Source organism: Hyposmocoma kahamanoa, unplaced genomic scaffold, assembly GCF_003589595.1.
Source record: "Hyposmocoma kahamanoa isolate Upper Pololo Valley unplaced genomic scaffold, ASM358959v1 86, whole genome shotgun sequence".
NCBI lineage: Eukaryota > Metazoa > Arthropoda > Insecta > Lepidoptera > Cosmopterigidae > Hyposmocoma > Hyposmocoma kahamanoa.
Genome location: NW_020654289.1, coordinates 2,427,586 through 2,445,261, shown reverse-complemented (window position 1 = coordinate 2,445,261; position 17,676 = coordinate 2,427,586). Strand labels below are relative to the sequence as shown.

General features: G+C 35.3%; 1 protein-coding gene across 2 annotated transcripts; it reads right to left on the bottom strand.

Annotated features, from left to right (window-relative positions):
- Window positions 1-69: 69 nt before the first annotated feature.
- On the bottom strand, window positions 70-9,662 carry LOC113234772 (keratin-associated protein 19-2-like). Of its 2 annotated transcripts, XM_026470246.1 has the most exons (4): window positions 9,566-9,662; window positions 5,387-5,711; window positions 4,981-5,082; window positions 70-590 (listed from the first exon to the last, which is right to left on the bottom strand). In XM_026470246.1, the coding sequence occupies exons 1-4, from the start codon at window positions 9,572-9,574 to the stop codon at window positions 331-333; spliced, it is 696 nt and encodes a 231-aa protein (XP_026326031.1). In that variant the 5' UTR covers window positions 9,575-9,662; the 3' UTR covers window positions 70-330. The 2 variants fall into 2 exon arrangements, with proteins under 2 accessions (XP_026326031.1, XP_026326032.1); XM_026470247.1 differs by lacking the exon at window positions 4,981-5,082 and having other exon boundaries at window positions 73-590; window positions 9,566-9,589.
- Window positions 9,663-17,676: the final 8,014 nt, after the last annotated feature.

Here is a 17,676-nt window from a genome sequence, read left to right as displayed (position 1 = left end):
TACCAGGCACACGACTTGTTTGTCCCGTCAATTGATATTATTAAAAAAAAACAAAAATAAAAGCCTGTTTACATAAATTATTTTTTTATTGTTCGGTAACAAAAATATCAGTGCAACATATTAGATCATCCTTAAACTATTAGTAAATATAACAGGTGGTAAAGACTGGCCAGTTATGTTTGAACCATGTTATAAAGAACTGTACTTTCATATCGACAATATAAACATTGATGTTAAAAGTATCGTCAACATTTCAGGGTTAAAAAATAACTTGTCAAACTTCGCAGTGATAATGTTATTTTAAATAAATTTGAACACTTTTTGGAATTATTAAGCTTCATTATTATTGCTGCTGTCATTGCTCTTTGATTCATCTGATACTTTTCTTCCTAACAGCCTGAAGTTGTCGTTGTATCCATCTCCATGTCCACCAAAGTAATTACCGGGTAAAGGTCCGTTGACACTCGGCCGATACTGGTTGAAACCGGGTCTGTAACCTTGATAACCGAAGGTGCTACCAGGATAATTGTAGCCCGGGTTGTTGAAACCAGGCCTGAAACCTGTATATCCTGGACGGAAGCCAGAATATCCTGCAAAGTGAGATTTTTCGTTATAAATATAAAATTTTTAGGAAGCATATTTTCACATCGTTTAGTAATCAGTGTATATACTCAATTTTACTATTTAATTGATTCAACACCTTCACTGTTATGGAGAATCAACCAAATCCATTTGAGGTTATATAGTCTCTTAAAGCTTTATCCCGAGTACATAATATGTGAAGTGATTCAGATCCAGACAATATTTTCGCCTGAACTTTCTCTCACTTCTTTTTGAGGAGACCGGTGCCCATCAGTTGGATTCCATCGGTTCATAATAATGATGTTATTATAATTATTATTAATACAAAGAACACTTAGAATAAATTCCTTCGTCAAATTGACTTACAAATAAATGGTCGACGGGTCTAATACAAAAACCACGAAAAAAATGTCCCAAGTCAACCTATTTAAACGTAGTGACATGTAAAGGAATATGAAAAAGCTAAAACGTTGAATTTGAATTGTAATATCATCGCAGTACTGTCTAATTTTGCTTGCTTCGCTATCAGTCGAACAAACGAAGACTAAAGCGTGAATGACGCTCTGTATACGATTTTAACGCCCTATAAGTTCGGACACTTTTTAGCGCGGACCCGACGTCCATATAATTTGTAAGTCAATGCTTCGTCCGGACGGATTCGAACCGACGTCTTCTAGCAAACCGTGTCAGACGGCATCTGGCACGGTTTGCTAGGAGACGAATTTTACATAAAAAATAATTGAATATCAATTCAATAAAAATTTAAATACAGTGAATAGCGACATCTCTAGCCGGGGCTGGTAGCTGTAAAGATATCTAATTTTGTGATGAAATACTTTCATATATTTCTCATAGATGTCGCTACGGCTAATAGTCAGTCAGCACATAGACAAATTCGTGAGGTCCGCTGGTTCGTTCCGTTGCTAAGTTGGCATAGCGTCTCGCACGGTTTGCTAGAAAACTTAGCTTCGAATCCGGCCGGATCGAAGCATTTTTTTCTGAGTATTCGATCTTTGTATTAATAATTATAACAAACTAGTGGAGTAATTTCACATAACAAAGAATTGAATATCAATTCAACAAAAATTTAAATGATGTTATTGTTTAGTGAAATTTTGGTAGTGCTTATGATGCTCAGTTCACTACCCACAATAGTTCCAAGGGGTGCGAGAAAGGAGCCTTCCCGCACGACTTATCATTCACCCATCCTCATCATAACTAACGTAAACGTAATTTTAGTAAAATTGAGTTATTAACATATCTGGGATCAATGAACCGAGATCTACAACCCTCTCTAATCGCTTTATTTATATCTTATTTAGTGTCAGTTTTATCATGGCTTTTAGACTGAACTAAACAATAACAAGACAGCGCAGTTGGATATTTAGTACTTATTGGTATACCAGATGTCGCGACGAGTACCAAATTTTTGCAACTAATTTGTTTTACATTGACAAGCTGCAATTTATTAAAGCTGGAGTAGCTTTGTATTAGTATTTCTAGTGATAACAAAGAAATCAACTAGATGGCGCTTATTGCACAGATTATTTTCTTTAGAATTAGCGTTATCTACCCATATTAGAAAGCGTTAATTTATAAATTAGTTTGTGACACACACTGCCACAGATCACACATCTGTTGACAAGTATATTTGTCAAAGTTCAGAAAATAATTTTAGTTCATGATTAATATTTGAATAGCATTAGAAGGAAAAAGAAACAGAATTATATTTCATATTAAAGGGGAATTAATTGATATCCACGACTATTAACACAATATAAACTTACTCCCAGGCTATTGATAAGCGTCTTCTAAATAAGTATAAGACGGAATTTGGACCTTTATAATCGACTTCAAAAAAAGGAGAATATTCTCAATTCGACTGTACGTTTTTTGTATATAGGTAATAAATAAAATAAATAAATTAATAACATTGTACAAAATCCAGACTTTATTTAAAATAATAAGAAAGGAAATCTCTTATTATTTTAATTAAAGTCTGGATTTTGTACAATTTTATTAATTTATTTTAATGCAAGACTAATGCATTCCTATAATTTAGGCCTTTAACGTTTTAAAAGTGTATATAAATTTTTTTTGTAATCTTTTTCATTGACTAACTCCGTAAACTCTGTTGGATAACGATATCGTATCCACGGATTTATATGTTTACTATACAAGTCCGTGATCGTATCCGTATCCGAATGGAATGTTTAACTCGGAATGTTCTTAATAGCTCGAAAAGCGCCCTTCGATTTGAGAACGATATTCAATCGAACGATTCGGTTAAAATATCGAAGATTTCTGAATCGATTCCTCCGATTGGCAAATCCTTTCGCCACGATGGCAAGCATTTTTAATGTATTGGTGACATTTCACATGGCAATTTGTATTTGCCTATTTGATATATATGGCAAACAGTCACCATGTGTAGATAGCATGTGTGACAAAGTATTTGCCTTGTTTGCCGATTCGACAAATACAGCGAACACCAAACTCGCGTTACCGCGCACTGATCGATTTCAGCGACGCGCATCAAACCGTCCGCGCTATGGTCGTATACATTCTTTTAACTCCTACGGTCATATTTGTTAGTGTTTGCATGTTTGTTTGTAGGTCAAACATGTTTCACATTAAACACCCAATAGCGAACACAAGTAGCCAAGTGTATTGTCGCCATATGCCATATCATCGCGTTATTTTTCAAACTCGTGTCTTATAGAGTGATTATTTAGGAGATGGCAAAACTTTTTATTTATTTTAAATTTCTTATCAAGGTTGTTAATTTGGATACATTACTTTAACAATAGGTAAAAGCCAGTATGTGAATACGAAGGAAATGTGATGTAAAATCAGTCTGCAAAATTTGTATTTACAATCCATTTTTTTGCATTTCAAAAACTTTGTGCTTTAAGATACGAGTTTGAGAAAGTAGGCGACGATATGCCATATACGACAAGATGAAGAAGTAGTCTCAAAATAAGTTCAAGTTTAAATGCTGGCCTTGGTTCGTGCGGCCAACCGATCGGTCAACACACTGTAGCTTTTTTTAATAAAATTCGATTACTATACATTACACGTTCGTGCAGAAATGTTAGTATGCAAGTAGTGTTGTTAATATACGTGAGAATGTACCAATATTTGCATTAAATGAGAGTGAATGCACAGTGACTTAGTGCTATTTATGGAACCTATATTCATGTCAAACATGTCAAATTTAGACTACTGATTTATAAATTCACCTTTGGGGTAATAAGGCCACATCTGACAACGACAACTTTTCAATAAAAGAGGTTCAAAGATTCTATAAACCAATGTAGTTGCTAATTTTTCTTTATGTTTAAATAGGAGTTACAAAATTTCATGTAGTTATACGTAATTTGCTTAATGTAAGTTAGTTCGTATTATTTTTATGACCTAATACTTTGAAAACGATACCCACATTGCATTTATTTGAAAAGTCGTGGCACCATCTTGGATTTAGAAATAAATGCATTTTCGTGATGATTACCACCAAAAAGTAATTTTTGAAAATTGCTGGCCACCATCTTGGATTTAGAAATTAATGCCATTAATCGTAATGGGCATTACCAGACACCTTTAAAACGATACCCATAAATACTGATTTTATTTGAAAAGTCGGGTCCGCCATTTTGAATTAAAATTCATGTGATTTGTCAAGTTATTTGAGACATACGTTGACAAGTCCCATGTGCCTGTAAGTTTACTTGCTCGGGCCACACAGAGGCGGCCGCGGGAGCGTTCCGGACGCGGGAATTTTTGTAATGTACGAGTTCATATGAACCCTGCCACACTACGATAGTTTCTCATCGTAATTTTCATAGAGTTCAATTTTGACATGTTTTTAAGTGATAGGTGCAGATAGTGCAGTTGGAGTCCTTATTTCCTTAATTACTTTATGAGAAGTATAGGACTTAGTCTTCTACGTTTTCTACATCAACAATATTACTACAACAACTAGCACCTAATAATAATACTACCTACTCTTAACTCTACTACTGTTTACGTACTAAACCAAACCAGTGTTTACTACCTTCAAGGATATTGAAATGAAAAATGCATGTAACATAAAAATTTATTAAATAATTACGTTCTTTTCCTCTTGATCGACTTAAATGATTCTAATCGCATGTCACTCATTTTTTGATGTGAATGTTGTCCTGACATATATCTGCTTACACTTAGGATACGTACATTCTTCTTCAAAAATAAGAACTGGTGAACAAGACGACATTGCAATTGATTTTTTTTGAAATTCAATTGATTTTCATTTTTTGCAGCGTCTTGAAGTTGATCTCTTTGTAAAACTATTGAATATTTGTGTTATTCCCCATTAGTCACATTGTTAGTATCTTGCAGTTGTAACCTAGTACAAACCTCCGCCTCCGTATCCGCCCGGATATCCCCCGTATCCGCCGGAATAACCCCCGTATCCTCCTGGATAACCCCCGTATCCACCCGGGTATCCACCGTATGCGCCTGTGTATTTATCATACGAGGATTTTTAGTGTTCTTTATTTATATACGTATATTAATTATCATATCGTACCTTACATTTTTTTTGGACAAAATAATATACTAACAGATATAGATTTGAAGATGCTCTACCTACTTATACATTATAAATGAACCACAAAACGAAAAATGTGTTTAATGATAATAAGTCAATTATTTTGTGATTAGCGTATTTTACACACGTACATTTTTTTATAGATATTATCTAGTTAGTCGGAAACAACAATGTGGGTATGACACAAAGTTGACATAATAAAAAGTATCTCACCTCCAGGATAGCTACCAGGATAACCACCAGGATAACCACTCTGACCGGGATATCCCCCATAAGAACCTTGGCCGTATCCCGGATAATTGCCTCCATATCCTGGATTATAACCTCCGTACCCCGGGTTATAATTTCCGTATCCGCCATATCCGGGGTTATTATATCCAGGGTTGTAACCCTGGTATCCGTTACCAGCACCAGGTCTTAGTAAACCGTATCCTCCCCCGCTACGTCTCTGGGCGTCATTGATATCTGTGTTTGTTTCGGATAGACGCTGCGCATGCGTGGAGCACACGGCCACAGCGCACGCGATTAATAATATGCTCTGAAAAATTAATTACAAAAAATGTTCGATTAAATATGGTTAATCTTATAATACGCTAATATCTTTGACGATTCAACTGATGCATTACAGAGATATACGTTTTCAGGTGCATAAATAGGTAAGTATACAAAGTCAAATAATCTTCATAGGTAAGCAAATTACACTTGAAAACGTCATACTGTTTAAACTCTACTGCTCATTTGTAAGGCAGATTCCCCTGAGAAGAATGAGCAAGAAACTCTAAGGATTGCTATTTGTGAATTGAATACATTTATCATTACAATAGCAAGAGCTAAACGGGTCATTAACGTGGATTTTTGTCATCCTAGTACGCAGAAGCTGTATAATAATCTTCAGTACTTATAAAGTTTTTGTTTCACTATTTTAAATTTAAATTTTGATCTAAAAGAATGTCCAAATAGGCTCTTTGAGAATGTTCCTAAAACCATACTGTATTTAAAACCACCACTTTCAGAACCACCACGACGAAATATTCTGGGCGGACCTAAAGAAAGTAGGGGATGCAGTCAGTTTTTACAGCATGGAGAGCCAGAGTAGTGCAAGTAGCGTGAGCGCCAAGATGGTATCGTGGGTGTGTGAATTTAGCATTTGTTATTATGCTATAAGTTATCTTTTCGTTCGTCTAGCTACACTTTTGACTCGAACCTTATAATCTCTACTTTTGAATGTGATTTTTCAACCGTACATTAAAGTGTACTTCTCCAATTATTATTACGTTCATTATTTTATTAGATACCAAAGTCAAAGACAAAGAATCATTTATTCCACAGGTAAATTATTATATATTTTTTAAGCTACCTACTTTTTTAAGCCAGCTTATTCACTGTGCTTACTTCCCTGAGAAAAACGAGCAAGAAAGTCTAGGGATTGTTCTTTTCAAATAAACTTTAAAGCTATGAAACATACTGTGAATCAAATTTGTGTGGAATCTAGAGCCATGTCGTCTTTCCATACATCTTTATGTAGTAGTCTTCAATTTTGTAATAGGACTTTTCAATTAAAATACTTTTATGCAAGTAAGTTTTTAAAATGTAGGACAATTTATAATAACGTACACACTCAACATAGCCTAGAGAAAGCCTGTGTCACGGGTGCTATGGCCACACACATAGACAACCACAAATTATACCCAAACTCACGAGAGAAATAAATGTAGGCTATACAAATATATCTCCCGGTCCGGGAATCGAACCTGGGACCTCTGCGTGGCAGTCCGGTATGGTAACCGTTCGGCCTCGGAGGCAGTTAAACTAAATAAACTTAAATAAATTACAAATGAAAAACAGCCATGGTAGCCTAATATTTAGACCTATCGTTTTTCAAGCAGAGGTGGTGGGTTCGAAATGGTTCGAATAGAGACTCGCACCTCCGAGATTTTTTAGAATTTATATGCAAAATGGAATTTGAAATGTACCATGAACTTTTCAGTCAAAGAAAATACCGTGATGGAATCTTTGCGTCGAAGAAGGGTTCACAATCTTCGGAAAACGTGAAAAGTCCCCAACCTGCTTTGGGCGTGGTGGACTATGGCCTAAATCCTCGCCTGAGAGGAGACCCCTGCCCAGCAGTGGGCCGTATGAATGGGCGATGACGATGACCAAGTGAAATAAATGACTAAATTTTTGAGAAAATTATAGATATTTATGAAAAAATATTACAGCGTGAGTTAATACAGAACAATGATTTTGCGTGCTTTTGTTTAGAAGAACTTTAATTAATTAACATCTTGTAAAAGATAAAATTCGATTCATTTTAAAACAGTTCAAAGTGAAAATTCTTCGTGAACCGAAAATTTTTCGCCCGGTTTCCGCAGATTTATTGATAACTATTTAGGCATTATGTTTATTTATGCAAAATGCGTAATTATAGACGTATATTTATATGATATTTTTAAAATATGTAAAACCTTTTCAAATTTTCTCACCAGTCGCGGCACAAAATAATTTTCTGTATTAAAGATTGTCGGTATTACTACGTCATTATTCGATGTTTCTTTGTATCTTACTTGAAACATCTGGTCAGTGATTCTAGTTACTTACTTCTATTAAAAACTTTTAATAATCATTCTCATTGCGAATAAAGAACCCCAGCACGCACGCTTCCATAATAAGTTCGTGTCTTACATTGTCCATCTCCTTCTGACAACCATTTGATTTCAACTGACATTTTTGTTGTAATTAAATAAGATACGCTTATTCTTATCTTTCAAAAGTGAACTTTCTCGAGTAAACCTCATGATGAGTCTTGGTTTATTATATTTATACTCAAGGACATATTTAGAGTCAGCTAAAACAGGTTCCATTATGATAACAATGTTCAAATGATATGAATGTATTATGATAACAATGTTCATATGATATAAACCACTGGCCAAATATACCAGAACATTTGAATGACTTTAATCAGACGATTACAGTCATTCAATCTCATTCTTCGAAATCAATAGACATTGATTTCGATTAAACGTATGTCCATGAGTACATAACACATTCTGCCTTCGGAACGAAAAAGGGCACAACTGACATTTTTATCAAAATTCATTTACATGCTTATTCGGAATCAGGACAAAAATACCTTTTTTTTGGAGAAATGCATCTCAATCTAAGCACAAGGGCACAACTGTCATCAAAAATCAGATTTTTGAACAGACCTCCAAAAAAGATTTTGACGATTCTTTTTTGTTGGAAAGAGAGTGCCTCTGTATTGGCACCATTTAAATTTCAAGAAAATATCCCACTTTTAAGAGTGGCAAACTAGGGTATGAGTCCAGTTTCGCACACTTTCCGGTAACTGATTAGAATAAAACTAGGCAAATAGATGTAATTCCGCGAACTTTAGAGTTTATAATTACTACAAAAAAATGTTTTTTTACGTTTATTTCTGATATAAACACTAATATGAAATGATTTTACTTAGTAATGTACGGAACTGTGCCCTTATTTTGTAGTTCAATTACAATTTAATAACACAAAAAGGTACAACTACATACAATTGTGTTCTTTAGTTCCATTCATGAGTCAAGTATTACGTCACATTTAAAATAGTTATGCCTTTTATAATTATGAGGTAATAATATTTAACTTTGCTATTAAGTTAAATGAGAAAATTAAGGATTTTTTACGGTTGATAAAATACAAAGAAAGTTTCTGTATAAAACATTTGATATGTATTTATAACATAAATAAACTTACTTAATATCAAATCTTGTTTTTAAATATTCTTTTTATGCGACCTACACCTCCATACGAGAAATGCTAAACCGATAATATTTTTGCTCCGAAAAAACCCTTTTTCCAGTTACTGTTAGTTAGATAGGAGATGGACAATATGTCGTGTCGTTAGCACTTTTCAGTAATAACCTAGATTTAGCATGGATAATGCTGAAGCATGCTGACAAGTGGTAACCTAAAACAATCCTTACACCGGAGCAGTAAAATCAATTAATATTATTTTTCAATTTAAATATTCTCACTGCACTTATACGTACATTTTTAATTTGTTAAAAGTCTTTATTTAATTTAAAATCATTTAATATTGTTTTAAACGCGGTTTAAATGTATTGAGTTTATTACAATTTTCATATTTTATTATAATAAAATACTTATTTGTTTTTTCTCGGGATATAGTTTATTTTAACAATATTTTATATTTCCGTTAAAATTCACTAACATTATAAAGAGTTGCCTAACATTTCAAACATTATGCGTATCATAAAATTGTTATAAAAAAATGTAACTGTACAACCGGAAAAAGTAAAAGCACAATAATAAATTTGTTTAACACAGTAAGCACTTCACGAAACTTGTTAACTAATAAATAACGAAATTTCTCACCAAATTCATCTCACTGTATCACTTGTCTTGGTTCAAACTTAACAATTGGTTATAAGACGATTGTATCAGCCTTTATATTATGTATTCTCAAGACCATAGCAGTGACACAGTGTAGGCAACGTGCAGTGAAACGACTCGCCCGCCTGTGGAGGCCACCAGGTGCAATGTGCGTAAAAATACATAATATAACGATCGCAATATTCGTTTCGTAGCATGTAACTAGAAGTATTACGTTTAAAAAATGCTTTTATTACGTATTTTATATGACTGTAAAAAATTATGGGTTCGTGTAAAGCAATAAATATGAACCGCGTAAAGCGTTAAACATACAGAGAGCATCGGGTCGGGCGCGGGTCGGGTCGGGACCGCGGTGGGTCTAAAGCGTGACACACAATGAGCGTCCGCGCTCGATGTGTTGTCGTCCATATAAATACCCGCCTGCGGTCGTAACCCGACCAGCACCTGCTCTCTGTGTGCTTCACGCTTAATTACGTGTATTTATATTATTATGGGCGACAACACATCGAGCGCGAGCTGTGTGTTGTCATCCATATCGACCCGTCGACACGGAATTAGATCCGCTGCGGTCTCCACCCGACCCGCATCCGCTCTCTATGTGTTTAACGCTTAAAAATTTATGAAATCAATGACCATGAAACAGGAGTCGCAGTAACGTGGTCGATCAAAAGACTTACTTTAAATATGTGATTACTGTTAGTTAAAATCTGACTGCCGAAGAGTGCAGTGAGACGCAACTGCCGCTCACCCGGATCTAAGAGTTTTTGGCTAAAGCAAACACTAACATGTAACTGTTAAAAGAAGCAAAATATCTAGGTTAGATTTGATTTTTATCGAATATTATGATGATATTCATTTTGATTTTTGGGAACTAACTCAATTTGTTTTATATATTAATTATTCCTACGTTTTTCACATATCACACACCCTTAGTGCTATAAGCAGTGATCAGAATCGAAGCAGTTAATTTACCTATAGTATGAACCATTTCTTAGCATGGATATAGCTATTTCGAGTTCTTAGGTTTTCGCGATTGTTACACATAGGAAATGAAACTATTTTTCCTATTTTTGTAACTATAATGAAAAAATAGGGTGGTTTGCATCAATATTAGACATTGAAGGTTGAAGACTGTACCACCTCAGTCAACCGTGACCATGGGACCTGTAAAGGGCCCGAAACGTCGGTTTGTTTGAAAAAACAAATATACGCGATTTAAATCCGGAAAAATAGTTTCATTTCCTATATAGCTATTGCGTCAACAATGCGTATAAAATTTCTCTTTGTTCTGTTATTTTTTAAATATGCCAAAATATAGGTTGTCTCATGTTTTTTTTTTAATGGCTAAAGTATTTAAATACGTAAGTGCCTATAGAAACACAACTACAATATTTATTAATTAAATTTTTATTGAATTGATATTCAATTATTTTTTGTGAAATTACTCCACTAGTTTGTTATAATTATTAATACAAAGATCGAACACTCAGAAAAAATTCCTTCGATCCGGCCGGATTCGAACCGACGTCTTCTTGCATACCGTGCCAGACGCTATACCAACTAAGCCACGGAACGAACCAACGCACCTCACGAATTTTTCTATGTGCTTGCGTCTTGTCTTTGTATTTGGTTTTTCAACGACTTTTTAGTCGTAAAGAGAGAGAGATCTATGAGAAATCTATGAAAGATTTATCACCCAGTTAGTACCTTTACAGCTACCTAGCTACAATATTTATTTTTGAGACAATAATTTGTATGAAGTACTAGTAGCAGTAGACCTCTAGTGAAAGAACTCAATCTGGGAAGTACTGCTTTTACTAACATCACCTGGCTCTGCTGCCAAGGGGAAATGTGAGCATTACTGCGTTCCAGTTATGGGGGGTAAGCCTTGGTTCACACAGCATTGTCCTGCACATTTTTTAGCGTATTCGATTATAAACGGATTGATAGCGGGGTGTTCACACAATATATTTTCATGCGTATAGAAACGGGTAGCCGCAGCATTCACACAGCAATTGCCCTGAGAACACGTCTGTGATGGACCCACGCTTTGTTGCTCTTATACAAGACGCCCAACGGCGTTGCTGCCGGAAGAACTTGACTTGATGCGTATTAAACTTATAGAACTGTGTGCGTGTTTTTGCAGGGCAAACACCGTGTGGACGGTTCTGTATCTAATGTATGCGCCACTGTTTATTCGGTAACATTTATACTGCAAAAAACGCGCAGTGCAATGCCGTGTGAAACCGGTAAGGAAGGTAACTTGCTCGTCCAGTCACTTAGATATACTTATATTATACCAATCTAGGTTAGGTCATAGCAATGGTTAAGTTGATATAATGCCCTTTGTAGAAGGAAATTGAAAATTCTAATTATACACCAACTTCGCAAAGTTGCATAACTGTATAGTATAAACTGCGATACCACTCACAGTTCCATGGTTTTTACGTTCGTAATTATAGCAAATCACATTAATTTTTGCTATGTATTGACTCGGATATTTAATCAACCATTACGTAAGATCGGGGGCTAATTACCATTGTATGAGATGGGAAATATAACATTTCTTTCAGTTTTCTTCAGGGAAATCAACAATTAAGATACCGTTTTGTTCTTAAATTAGCGATTTTCTTTTGTTATCTGACAACCTGATTATGTTCTTAATTTGTTATGACGTCAATACTGTGTACCAAATTGCCTTTGCGGTTGCTAGGAGTCCGGAGTTTACTCATACAATCAGAAGGCTGTATTCGGTTGGAATCCCAATACAGGCAACCTTGAGTTTTTTAACTCTAACAGTATATAACGATTAATTATCACCGTTAAAACAATAGGCTACGTAGTAAGGAATACTTGCACGTTTTTCTTTTTTTTTATGATTCCAAGTAACAGGAGGAACAAGTCGTGGGTCGGGTGGTAAGTTGCGGTTGCAAAAGTTGCAGTGCCACTCAGAGCTTTAAATTGCAAAGATCTGAGGCGGACCGCCACTGCGCCCGTCACCCTGAGATATACACAAGTTGACAAATCTCATGTCCTGTAATTCAAAATTTAAATTTAAAAAATAAATTTCACCAGGGCGCCTACCAAACCGTCACGCAGTAATAACTGCACACATTGGGGTTACTAACGCAAACTACAAAAATGTTTAATTGTTATGGTTTTAAATATCTCAGTGTCTACACCGTAGAGGAACTGTTTGTATGGTTCGTACTAAATAACATTCGTCACCCATTAGTATCATATTCCCTCCAGCTGCAATGATAAATTTGTAAACTGTGAGTGCACAAGAAGGCTCTTTTCCTCCTTATTTTCCATTAAATTACTGATTGTGGTATTTATTTTACGCATTACTCATATCAATTACGCACATAGATATTATAATGTTATCTTACTTAGTTTAATAACACACTTAGGCTCAAAATAATAAACACCTCCGGCGGTAATGTCACGCAAATAGCTTTTGTCATGATTTTTATAGAAGTAAAATAAAAATATGAAAAGGTTCTTGTTTTGTAATGGCAACACAAAGAAAAACCAATACCTAGTAGATTTCCCGGGAATAACGTTAGAAAATGGAACTACGGAAGAAAAAAAATGGCGAGTTTTTGTAGTTACAGCTTTTTCTCAAATTAATTTTTAGTTTGAGTTTTAGGTTTTTTAAATTGTATATTGCTTGTTTAAACTGATAGTCTATAGCCAATTCTCACCAAATAGATAATAGAAAAAATGAAGAAGAATTATGAAAACATGTCAGATAATTAAACTATTGTAGAAAAATTACAATATAAGATGGCAGTATGACTAACGAGACACCTTAACCTGTCCCGAAGAATGAAACATTTTACTTCTAAGAGCGGGAAGCCATTTTTTTGAGGAGATTACCGAGTTACGAAACCGAATAAAAATGTAATTGTTACACCGTTATAAAGTGTCTTGTGGAAAAATAAATAAAGTACAGCATCAGTATGGTGTTTTGTTTAAATGAACTTTGACTTCGACTAAGAAAAAAAAAAACGAAGAATTTTACTTTTAAGAGCATGGAATCCATTTTTATTTTAAAGGAGATTACCTAGTTGCAGTGCGCGATAGTTTCTTAACAAAAAGGAAAAATATAATTATTACACCATTGTAAAGAGTCTTGGGGAAAAATAGAGTACACCATCAATTTGGGGTTTCATTACACTTTGCTACGACCGAGATTTATTTGAAAAGAACTTTACTTCGATTTAGCAAAAATGGCGAGCTATTCGTATAAACCACAAAACTAAATTTGCCTAAGTTTAAGCAAGAAATTAAGGAATTTTGAGTTTAGTTCCTAAGTAATTTCTTACTTGATCTCTTCTTTAATACGTCATATCGTTGGATTTGATCTAGTAAAACCAAAGATCGAATTTACAAAGAAATATTCCGTCGATCCGGCTGGACTCTAGCCAGAGACTTTTTGCCAGGCCGGGGCTACCGCTCTCCCAACTAAGCTATGGAACGAGTCAGCAGACCTTACTGAGCAAAAATATTACGCTTGGCCACAATCTGTTGTAGCCGACTTTGTTGCGCGTTTGTAAAAAAATACCTATTCAATCTAGCCTTGATTATAACAATAGTTTTTTGTATGATGCCAAGTGCGACGAACAAGTCGTGCGTCTGGTGGTAAGCGACATGCCTGTCCATGTAACGACGCTGACCATTACGACGACTGATTTCTGGCCACTTTCTTTCAAAATTTTGAATCGTTCTCAAATTGCTTTTCATTACACTGTTCTTACGTTGGTTCGTTTCATCATCACTCCCATCAAAATTCTCGAAGCGCCAGGACGTACCTATCAATCATCATGTAAAACTTAAATTCATGAATTTTGACTGTTTCTAAAGCATTGGATATATATACATATGTAGGCCATCTCGGCTGTTTAGTAATAGAAGGGAGTGTTTTATATTGTTTGTGCATTTTTTACCGTATTGTATTATTTTTGTTACCACCTTTTCTTTTCCTTCCATATTCTACTTGTAATAAATTGATGTAAACCAAGCCCTTCTCTTACCTTCGCTAAGACTAGGCCATATCCATAACAATTGCACTGCCACTGAGAGCTTTAAATTGCAAAGATCTGAGAGGCCCTGCCACTGCGCCCGTCACCCTGAGATATAAGTTGACAAGTCCCATATGTCTGTAATTGCACCAGCATTCTTACCCTTCCAAATCGGAACGCAATTATGCTTCCAATACTGCTTTGTTCCAGTTTTTCCCTGGACGAACTCTTTCACAAGGAGCTCTACTGATACTAAATATCCAGTTCTTTTGCTTTCGCGATTGCTACACATTGGAAATAAAACTGTTATTTTCCGAATCCCAATACAGCATACTTATTAGTTTTTTTTTTAGCAAACTAAGGATTCACGCTCTTTACGGGTCCAACGGTCAAGGTTGATTGAAAAAACAAATATACGCGATATAGACTCGAAAAACTAGATTCATTTACAATAAATCAACTTAACTTTAACAATTTAATCATTTCCTTGTTACGAGTGAAACGTAGTATTACAAAAAATAACAATCAAACGACAAAGCAAAATAAGTCAGAATGACATGTCCCTATCACAGTTTCATTTCCAAGACTTTGTTATAAAAACCGGTAATATTGAATTTAACAAAAGTTGTTTTAGAAAAACTTTGAAGAAAGCGCTCACCCAAACTCTTTAAACTAAACTCTAAACTGACCCTTAAAGAAAGGCTCCAATTATGGAGAAAATTCAAAAAGATCACGCGCGCAGTAATTATTTACTCACAAAATATTGTATACCAATTTTTATATTATTGCATTATGTTAGATAGGCTCGCTATGGATCCCCAGCGTTCATGGACCCCTTGGACGACACGTTAAGAAACCCTGACTTAAGCTAATTGAAATGTGTGTAGATAGATTATAATTTATTTTCCCTGAAAACCCTCTTTTGAATACATATATCTCTTTTAGATTTACAAAACAATGGTGTTAACGAACCAGTAAAATGTCACCGAAGCTTTTATTTTGATATCCTTACAAGATATGGCGTCCAAAAGTTCTTTTGAAATAAAGTTTCTTTTGTTAAGCCGTCCTCCACGCTAGCATTTGATTTGTCCTTCGAGCAGGCTTTTGATGAGGTCGTTATAACGTATTTGATGGCCCGTCATACTTTTCTTTCCGTTCATAACTACTTTGAAAATGTTTTCTGCTTTTCTTCATTCTTGTTAGTACTTCCTAAATCACTTTTTTAGTTAACCTTTTTTTCTTTTTTCATCCGTCTTCAGTAGAACATGTCAAAGTCTTTAAATATTCATTGTCGTTTTATGTCATTGTTAACGTTTCGCAATTTAATACTAGAGTTTTTAATTATAAATAATAATATATATATATATAATATATATAATAATAATATATAATATATATAATAACGCACACACTCAACATAGCCCCGCACTAGGGAAACCCTGTGTCGCGGGTGCCATGGACACACACATAGACAACCACAAATTACACCCAAACTCACGAGAGAAATAAATGTAGGTCATACAAATATTTCGCCCGGCCCGGGAATCGAACCTGGGACCTCTGCGTGGCAGTCCGGCATGGTAACCATTCGGCCACGGAGGCACAATAACAAAGATCGAATACTGAGAAGAATTCCTTCGATCTGTCTGGATCCGAACAAGCACCCTTAGGCAATCCGTGCCAGATGCTCTGCTATTTAAGTAACGAAACGAACCAGCAGACTTTCCGGATTTTTCTTCGTGCTTCTTGCAGATCTTTGGTTTTGGTTTTTTTATGTGGTCTGTGGTTTTTAACGACTTGTTTGCCGTAGCGCCATCTGTGAGAAATTTATTTCTTCACTCAGAGAGGTACCTTTACAGCTACCATTCGGTGACTAGAGATGTCGCTATAATTGTAATTTTTATGTTGATTGAATGTCACGATGTTTTAATATAGATATTAAATTTTCTTATTTTGTGAAATGACGCTATTTGTTTGTTATAATTATTAATAAACAAAGAGCTAAAGTTTATGTTTCACTATAGTTTTAAACCTCGTGAATGACAAATCTACCGGAATCATTTTATATAAGCGTACATATAGGAGATATGACAGGAGCGTGTAGGGGGTGGGTCTATACACTCTCTCTACCTGAATGGGAGACTTGTTTTTTGTTATAATATTAAGTGATGGGACGAACAATTCGTGCGCCAGATGGTAAGCTAGACGCCTGTCTATAACAGTTGCAGTGCCACTTAGAGCTTTAAACCGCAAATATCTGAGGGGCACTGCCTCTGCGCCCGTCACTCTGAGACATAAGTTGACAAGTCCCATGTGCCGGTAATTTCACCAGCACCCTTACCCTTCAAAACCGGAACACAGTAATACTAAGATTACTGCTTGGCGTCAGAAATAGATAAGGTGGCAGTACCTCCTTGGACGAACTCTTCACAAAGAGCTCTACTGCTACTAAAAAACTGTTTGTATGTATACATTTAAAAGCAATATTATATAATACTGTGGAGTTGTGATATCATCATTATAGTCAACCGATAATACGTCGCTCTGCTGGGCATGGGCTTCTTCTAAGATAAGAAGAGAGTTTATTCCATAGTACGCCACACAGGCTAAATGGTGATTGGCGACATAACACTTTTAACGTTCGTCGTACACAATGCTTCACAAGTGTACGTGACTAAGAGTCGTATTCTAGAACTCTACTCAATACTCAAGTCAGGATTTGAGCAGACTTGAGTATGATTTCGAGCACTGGAAATATGACCCTAATGGCAAGGACTTGAGTATGATTTTCAGTGCTCACTGCAATACTCAAGTCGTGACTTGAGTATTGAGTAGAGTTCTGGAATACGACCCTTAGAAATGTAAGCCATAGGTATATGCCGCCGCAAGGAGTCAAAACGTCGACCTATCCGAAGCAACCGTTTCATCTTTACATTTCCGCCTATTGTATATTTTCTTATAACAATAATAATAACTTTTCTACATTACTATTCCGTTCTTGTACGCAATATTATCCTTGCCCGTTACGGACGACTTATTGTCACATTAACCAGGGGGATTATTTTT

Excerpts from the sequence above, each read along its gene's own strand:
- LOC113234772 (XM_026470246.1), bottom strand. Across the intron at positions 5,083-5,386 it reads TCCTGGTAGCTATCCTGGAG|GCGCATACGGTGGATACCCG; the intron begins GTGAGATACTTT and ends ATAAATACACAG. Across the intron at positions 591-4,980 it reads GGGCGGATACGGAGGCGGAG|GATATTCTGGCTTCCGTCCA; the intron begins GTTTGTACTAGG and ends CTCACTTTGCAG.